General features: G+C 46.0%; 1 protein-coding gene across 1 annotated transcript; it reads left to right on the top strand.

Moving 5' to 3' along the window:
* The first annotated feature begins 1767 nt into the window (after positions 1-1767).
* On the top strand, positions 1768-2106 carry LOC118635656 (huntingtin-interacting protein M-like). The gene has a single exon (XM_036270362.1). It carries the CDS (start codon positions 1768-1770, stop codon positions 2104-2106), a length of 339 nt encoding a protein of 112 aa, XP_036126255.1.
* Positions 2107-9183: the final 7077 nt, after the last annotated feature.

The following is a 9183-nucleotide window of genomic DNA, read 5'->3' as shown; positions in this document are numbered from 1 at the left end:
GTTGCCATGCTCAGCACCTGACCTCATCCACACCTATTTTCCTTTCTGGCATTCTTCAGTATCTGGCAGCCAACATCTTGGAGCTGGCGAGCAAGGAGACCCACAACCACTACAAGATGCACATAATCTCAGAACACATGAAAAGAGCCGTGGACAACAACCTGTACCTCAGCCACCTCTTTGTGAATAACACCTTTGCTCAAGTTGATGGGATTCCCTCATCCAGGAAGATGAGGGACCCAGTGGTGATGCCAGGATCCCAGAGCCAAGTGACCTCACCAACAGCCACATCTAGTCACCTAAACTGCCCATAGATGAGGGGGCCCTTCTGTTGTCAACACTTGCTATTAAACTGTTTGAACACATTAGTATGCTTCTGACTCCCCTTTTTCAGTCATTTTGAGTGGAAGTGTCTGTGAGACGTGCAGGAGGAGAGATCTCGTGGAGAGTCGAGGGGGAAGGAGCGGTCCGTGTGGGATGCTAGAAGCCGGGTGTAAGGGATCTGTTTGTAAGGTGCTGGTGCGGGCAGGGGCGCGGGTGGGCATGGTGGGCCGTGGTTGTGGGGGAGAGAAACCTTCCTCGGGGCTGCTGAGCAAGTCAAGGCCTGTGAACAGGGCCTGAAGGTTGACGGGGGTGGGGGTGGGGGTTCCCAGAACAATGGTGGTAACTGGGGTGGGGCTGAAGACCATGACTGAGGTGCCAAAAGCTTTGTTCATGATTGGGACAATCTAAAAGGAGGAGGTGGTGGCAAGGGGGTAGTGGAGAGGGTGGCATAGCAGTTGGCCTGAAGGTAATGGGACTGGGTTTATAAAAGGAGTAAGGAGTGGTGGATAAACAATAAAGGAAAATACATAAAATAAATTACAGCCGAGTTGATTTCATTTATTTGCACCTTGCCTCATTACAAAGAAAAGACTTGAGACAGGGATTGTTAGCTAGTGTTGTAATCGCCATTTGGAATGTATTCTTTTGTCTTCTTTTGTGGACCCTGGTACATTAAACAGTAATACATAAGTTACTATCTGGTCTAAGACATGTAATTCAAGCAGTTCCTAATGATTACTAAATATTACATTATAAACACAATTATAAATCTCATTCTCAACTGAAACACCAATTTTGTCTGTCATATATTGAATAGAGTAAAAGAGTTATCAGTGGATGAGTACATGTTTTAAAATGTACAAGTATATTCTGCATAATCTTCTATCCCAACTGATGGACTCACAAGCACAGGTCAGTCTTATGAACACATTTATGCGCTGTGTTAGTTTTTTTTAAAGTATCACATTAAGTGTTGTTGAAAACAAACCCCTTTTCTATGAGTGTCAACATTTGAGGTTTATCTCATCCATGTTCATTGCCCTCTGCTGCATCCCTACAACTAAGAGAAGGTTGTAAGGACCCTGAAGACCATATAAGTTAGAATCAGATAACGTGGAGCTGCGTCCTAAAGATGGGAAAAGGTTTCCACTGAAACACATTTATTTCTACAGTGTTCAAGTCAAGCAGAAAGAGACAGCTTCCTCAAAATCAGGGGCCAGTCACTAGAGTGACCAGGTGGCTGTTAGGGACATTTCCAGGCTGAGGCCTGATGAGGGCACAATGGTCCCCCTGACAACCCAAAGTCTAGGATGTCACAAAGGGCTCCCTGACAGTGAGGGGCCAGAGCACAGGGATATAACAGGCAGACTGAGCGCCGGTGTCCTCAGAGGCCTAGTCCAGCTTGAGAGTGAAGAAGGGCTGATCAGAACCAATCCAGCCATCATGTCACAAGATCAAAGCTGTGACCGCCCCTCGGAAACTCCAGACGACCTTTTAACAGCCGAGTTACACTCTCCTCTGACGTACGTGGACCGTCTTCTACACAACGATCAACAGAGCCAACAGCCGAGTGCAGGTAGAGACGATGTGGTCCAGGTCATGCTGGACACCCTGACCGACTACATAGTGGAGATGGTGGGCATCGAAGTCAACAACGCCCTTGCGCAGACCCCCCGTCCGGGTGCGGAGGGAGCAGCCAGCAGCGATGGACAGCCGCGCCGCAGCCCCAGGGGGACAGTCTTCACCCTGTTCGAAAAGATGCCTGCATCCAGGAGGGGCTGAAGCCGGTCCCAGAGCCTGCGGAGTCCTCAGAGCAGCCCGAGCGGAGAGCTGAGCAAGCCAGGCGATGTTCTTGAGGGACAATAAAGCACTGAACCCCACTGCTGTCCTGACTGCCCGGCTTCTGTCATTGTGAGTGGAAGTGTCTGTGAGACGTGCAGGAGGAGAGATCTCGTGGAGAGTCGAGGGGGAAGGAGCGGTCCGTGTGGGATGCTAGAAGCCGGGTGTAAGGGATCTGTTTGTAAGGTGCCGGTGCGGGCAGGGGCGCGGGTGGGCGTGGGGGGCGGTGGTTGTGGGGGAGAGAAACCTTCCTCGGGGCTGCTGAGCAAGTCAAGGCCTGTGAACAGGGCCTGAAGGTTGACGGGGGTGGGGGGTGGGGTTCCCAGAACGATGGTGGTAACTGGGGTGGGGCTGAAGACCATGACTGAGGTGCCAAGGGCTTTGCTCATGATTGGGACAATCTAAAAGGAGGAGGTGGTGGCAACAGGGGTGGCGAGGAGGGTGGCCTAGCAGTTGGCGTGAATGTAATGGATTTACAGGACTGAGGAGTGGTGGGGAAACCATAAAGGAACATACATAAAAGGAATTACAGTCGGGTTGATTTCATTTATTTGTACCCTGCCTCACTACAAAAAGTACTTGACACAGGGATTATTAGCTAGTGCTGTGATGCTCTCTGTAGAATATATCTTTCCGTCCTCTCTTGTGGACACTGGTAAATGACATAAAACCTACTCTCTGGACTAAGGCAATTCAAGCAATTCTTAATGGTTATTATTTATGAATTTATTTAGTTATAAATGTACTCCATTGTAAACACAATTATAAATCTCATTCGCACACGAAACATCTAATTTGCCTATGGCTATATATTTAATAGAGCAACAGAGTTTTCAGTGACTGAATCCATGTTTAGAGAGGTTTCAGTGTGCTCTGTGTAAGTTCTGTCCCAAGTGACGAACTCAGAAGTACATAGAATTCTTATAAATACTGTCATGCGCTGTTTTAAGTTAAAAATAGTGGTCGTATCAAGTGTTCTACTGGCTTCTGTCATTTTCTTTCCCCTTGCCTGTGACTGTCTACATTTGACATTTTCTCTTGTTCATCATAGGCTCGAGGACCGCCCTCTGCTGCCTCCCAGCTTGTCACAGAGGGCAGGTCAGAGGCTGCCTAGCCGGCTTCAACAATGGGATCAGGGCACCTGGCTTGGCCTGCCCCAGTCACCACTTTCTGCCCATGGGATCCTGGCCGTTCATCTGTTCCCTCTGAGCAGCAGTTCCCTCACGTGTAAAATGGGGATAATAAGACTTCCTCCATGTCCGGGTTTCCCCAAAGATTAAATCAACGTGTGTCCGTAACTGCTGTGTAACACAGTGCCTGGCACAGAGCACACCCTTCTAAATAGCTCCATGTCTCCCTCCCTGTAGGCCAGGTGCTTAGATGTGCTTCCCAAAGGGCCACTGAGCATGGTTCTCAGTGATTGCTGGAGGCTTGGCCACTGGCTGTGAGAACCATGACCTGCTGGGCTTTGTGGAGAGACACAAGAGTGCCACACAGAGGGAGAGGCAGAGTCTGGGATCCACACAGTCCTCACCCTAGGTTTCCTCTCTTCTCTCTTCTGCCTAGTGGCTCGGCCTCTCTCTGCCTCCTTCCACTGTCTCTGAAAGCTGCTGGAGCTGGTTTAGCCTTTGCCTGCTTCACAGGAGTGTCCCGAGAATGTGTTGGGGTTGTGCTTAGCACTCGTTGGAATATGTGCTTGTATAAATTCAAGAATTTATATAAATCCATGGTCATAGACAATAGGGTGTTGAAGGACTGGGGCAGGGCTGGAGCCAGATGAAGGAGGCAATGGAGGGGGAAAGGTGGGAACATCTGTAATATTCTCAACAATGAAGATAATTTAAAAAAATAGGTGGGAGAGAGATAAACCACAGAACTTATATGCATGTATGCATGAACAATGGACATGAACAACAAAGCTGGGGACAGGGCGGGGAGGGAGGGAGAGGGGGGAATCAGTGGGGGGAAAACAACAATAAATTAATTAATTAAAAAAATAAAAATAAAATAAAATAAATAAAATAAAAATACTTAACACGAAGTTGTTAATTAGCACAAAAATACAATAAAATACAGTAAAAGAAAAAAAGAACTGTCTGATCTTTAAACTGTTGATTTTAACTTTTGTTTGTGGCTTATTGTAGAACTAAAACATAGTCTCTTGGATACGTCACTGGAAGGCAAACCCAAGGAACTCATTAAAGGCTGGAGACACCATAGTCGGTGATTAAACCATGTCAGGTTAGCAGGTCTGTGTGGGTAGGTGGTCACCTTAGTGTCTGTGAAGTAGTCAACACCAGTGGTCACTGTGACACCTGTAGGGAGCCAAACCCGAGGTTTTTTCAGACTCTCTGTTTGATGCCCCAGATGGAGTTCAGAGGTTGAGCTCTAATGACCTCATGTTGGGAAGCCCTCTGCAGAGTTGCACGGACTTGGGAGAATCAGACAGAGCTATACTGCCATCCCTTTAAGAAATGGGCTTAGCCACACTAATGGATTTCACAGAAAACATAAGGTTCACTGCCAGCATAACATCAGTTTAAATTATAGCACCCTGCTAAATGCCTCTTCAACAGGAATACAGGAATCTTACTCTCAGGGGAGGAAGGCAAGAAGAAAGTGAGAATCATTGCCCTTGGGAAGGAATGAGGCACCCAAGTGTAGAAGTTTTGTGAGTTTGGAAAAGGTGGGAGGGGGGATGGTGAGTGACCTATTGGGAGTGAGAAAACTAATACCAGAGTGTATAAGGACAGGGGTTAGGGAGGGTGTGGTTGCCAAACCAGGTCTATGATCAAAAGCAGTGTCAGGGCAGACAGAGGTCAGACACGATACACAAGTCAACATAGGAGAAATCATCATGTTTGAGAAGAGATGAACCTAAGAGTGGAGCTGAGGGGAACTTGGAGAGTAATGTTGGTTTGGTGTTGGCATGAATTCAAGGCCTGGGAAATAGGCTGCCCTCCCACTGAACAATGTTTGGGAATAGGGGCATTTTGAAGATCCAGGCTCTCTTGGTTGCTCTGTCTGACAGATCCTGCAGGATGTGGCTGGAGGGCGACCACCTGACTCTTTCAGAAAGGGCCCTTGAAGCCATAAGGTACAATTCAAGAAAGAGGGACCCTTCCATGAATATCAGTACATCATTTCCTAAAGTATAAATGATAAAATAGCAACTTACAGACCTAATGTGGACAGCAGATGGCTTTGCTAGTCCTTCACAGATGTTTTAAAAGATATTAATTATCTGCTGACATTTAAAAAATTAAGAACTTTTTGCCAGAATAAAGGTCCTGGCAGAGGGACCATTGGTGAAGACGCAGTAAGCCTAGTTGAGAATCCAGCACAAAGTACATGGGTGTTGGCAGAATACAGTCTAGATGAAGTCTCATCAGAAAGTTTATGAGTGAAGGATGCAGGCATTCTAGGACAGGCATCAGAAAATGGTGCATGTGTAGAAGGTGCAGCCACCCTAGGGGCTGATAGATTAGAAAGTGTGTGGGAAAAGGGAGAAACCAGCTTAGAAAAGGCTTCTTCAGGAGTTACATGAGTGGAATAAACATCCAGTCTATGGTAAGACCTGGAAGGCCATGCATGGTGGAGGGAGCATCTAGTCTGGAGGAGAGCTTCTAGGCTATGAATGGGTAGGCAGATACCAGCCTAGTCAAGTATTCAACAACAGGTGCAGTAGTGGGAGCTATAGCCAACCTAGGAGATAACCCTGCAAGAAGTCCTTGAGTGGAGGATGCAGACAATCTTGGGTTAGTCCTGATAGGAAGTGCAAGGGAAGAAGGAGTATTCAGACTAGGGGAGGACTCAGTAGGATATAAATGGTAGATGGAACACACCCACTCGAAGGGAGGGCACAGAGGAGGTGCACGGAAAAAGGTAGCCTCTAGTCTGTGGGAGGACTGGACAGGAGGTGCATGGGTTAAACAAAGAACCATTCTAGGGGCATATCATGTAAGATGATGTAAGTGGAGGATTCAGACATCCAGGGGGAGTATTCAGCAAGGGGTGCAAAGGTGGATGGTACAGACAGGCTAGGGGAGGACCTGACAGCAAGTGTATGGCTGGTAGGAGCATTCAGTCTAGGGGAATACTCAGTGGTTGGTCATGAGTAGTAGGCTGTAAAAATGTAATAACTGTTTCTGATTTTCTGTAATTGATGATTTGGCATCTTGGAGTCAAAGATGCCAAATCATCTCCATCATTCCAATCTTTTCTTGAGCATGAAGAAATCTTACAAACCCTCCAACCACAAGCTTTAACATGTTTTTCTTCCTGCCCAATAAGGGATGTCCTCACTTAGCTGCTTCTCAAGACTATAGTAATAAAGGTCCCAGTTCCTCTTTCTCTCTTTCTGTTTCTCCATGTGTGGCATGCCATGCCTCTCATCCTCTTGGGAACTGTGAGTAATGAACTGTTCTTTGAAGGGCAATTGACTCCCTGTTTGTTATCTTATCATATGTGACTAAAACAAATCTTGAGCACGCTTTAAAACAATTGGTGCAGTGAGAAGGGTATTTTGGTAACATATGAGAATGACACACCTCTTGGTTTTCTAACTGAATCCAACAGACAGCAAATACTGTGTGGGAAGGTACTTCTGGCTGTTGGTCAGCTCACACTTTAGTGGCCATTACATTACGCTGTGTCTGTGTTATGTTGCCTAGGTTCTCCAATCTAAATTGTAGTGATCTCAAAAAGCTGAGTCCTCCGTGAGGGGCTGTCAGGCTTAGGGTGCTGTAGTTTGGGCAAAGTGGTCACCAATTGGCTCCTTGAGTGTTTACAATGAACCAAATCTGGGCAAGGTCCCCAGGAGAGCCTAGGGTACTTGGCTATTTTACTCTGTGAAGGTCCTCCCGAAGAAACAGGAAGTGGTTACCTCTTTCCCAATATAGGTGAGTTTGATCCACTGAACGTCCACTAGGGCTAAAGTCCATAGGAGCTCCTCAGCTAAAAGTAACCCCCTTCCTTATATGTGCTAAGGTCATTGGCTTGTCTCTTCTGGTAGCTGGAAACTATCCACCTAGATATCCTTATACTGAAAGGACCTGTTGACCAGTGACATGCTCCACTCTTTCCATGAAGACCATGGCTCCTTGTAAACATTGTTGTGTTGGTCACAAATTCCTCTGTTGTTTTCTGCCTTGCTGCTATGTTGTGTTTTGTCTTTGAACCCTGTGGATTATCAGAGTTTGTGTTATTAGAGACCCTTGGCACAATATTTAATGGAAAAAATGCAAGGCTAAGAAACACTGGGTTCCAGCATCTCCAAGAGCTTTGATTTTAGAATCAAAGCATAAGAATAAATCAGACAGTGCCACAATTGCCCTCTTGGAGGTGGAACATAATCCCATCGAGGTCGACACTAAACCACTGCTGCAAGTATTTCTGGTAAACACGCAATGGATAAAAGCTATGGAGAATGAACAGGAAATGGAGAAGCAAGCAGGGGGAGGACTCAAAATTTTACAAGCTGGAAATAAAAACCATCTTAAAGGACTTAGTACAGAGAGTTCAGGAAAAGGAGGTGTACTGGTTTCTAAGGGTCTTTACTACTAGCTCTGTGCTCTGGCTTATGGTCCCAAAAATTAGGCAATTAGTGGGAATAGCCTGAGACCCCTAAATACATGCTTTCCCTAGCGATCCTCAAGTTCTCTGAGATAATTTTTATACAGGTTTGGATTCCTCCCTGTACACTGGCTAGACTTGTACATGCACTCAACATACCTGTCAAACAGGTAAAAGTGACACAGAACAGAGCATCCCCCAGTAAATTGCTATGCCCGGTACCGAGTGAGCCCCTTCTACCATTACATTGGAGTTTTATGGCCTGGGAATGAGCTCAACCTAGCATATCCACAATCACTGCTAAGGTCAATGCTAAATGTCAAACAATACAGGATACTAAAACATTATTATGTAAAATTGGCATGGTTAGGTGGGTTTATTATTTTGTAGAAAACCCTGACCCTGCAGATAATGAAGCCATTTTAAACCCTGAGTCTGCCCTCCTTGACCCAGAATCCAAGTAATTTTCCTAAAGAGGTCCCACCAAACTATAAACCTGTCCTTTCACTGAATGGCTCAGATACACAGTTAGGGAAGTCCTAGAGGAAATAGATGTCTAGTTGACTTGAAAGCAACTCACCCAACAGTGAACAGGTTTTACTTTATCAGAGCCAGCCATTGACCTGACCCTCTAAATGTTTTCTCCTAGATAACCTCCTCTACCTCCTGAGCATCTCTCTTTCTCTCAGGGACCCCCATATAAATCTCTTTGGGGAAGTCCAGGAAATGAAAGTTCCCACAGGTTTCATAGCTGAGCAACCATTTCAAAAACTCAAACTGTGTCAGGAGAAATTTCTTAATTTAGGACTTTTTCCTAATCCACAGTCAAGACTCTCAACCATCATCTCCAAGTTAAAGAAATAGGCATCTCTCAAGAAAAAAATTCAGGCCAATCCACCTATAAACTCCAACATTAAAAAAACCTGCTAGATAGCTTTGGAACTCATGCAGGAGGGAGTTGGTTCCCTTTATTGCATTAGGGGACGCCCCATTCAGCCAGAGGGAGGCACTATGTCTTAGTGCTTTATGCCCTGTCCTGACCTTCAACAATGGCAATCACATACCTCCTTCCCATAGGGTGATGGCAACTCCCTGGAGCTTGTCCACTACCTGGAGAAATTGTACATAAGCTACTCTGATGGTCCACGGGAGCTTGCAAAATAAGCAACTTTTCCTGGACCTTTTAGGTACTGGGGCATAGGTCAGTTATTGTGGGTAACTCTTCCTTTTTCAATAAATATGGTAACCTATGTAAAATCTGGGGCATATTGGCTTGCCCCATTCAGGGCTGGTAGCCCCTCTGTCTCTTGTTCATTTAATCATAGGCATGGATATAATTTGGGGAAATCTCTTAAATTAGAGCAAGTCAAATTCGGTAACACTTGCTGTGGGACTTGCTCAGTGGGAGCCTGTAGACCTCCCATGAAGTGGAGTAACTAGACAGGG

This window comes from Molossus molossus, unplaced genomic scaffold (genome assembly GCF_014108415.1).
Source record: "Molossus molossus isolate mMolMol1 unplaced genomic scaffold, mMolMol1.p scaffold_m16_p_2, whole genome shotgun sequence".
NCBI lineage: Eukaryota > Metazoa > Chordata > Mammalia > Chiroptera > Molossidae > Molossus > Molossus molossus.
This window is presented reverse-complemented; position numbering and strand designations above follow the sequence as displayed.

Coding starts and splice junctions, on each gene's coding strand:
- LOC118635656 (XM_036270362.1), top strand. CDS start 1,768: ATGTCACAAGATCAAAGCTGTGACCGCCCCTCGGAAACTCCAGACGAC.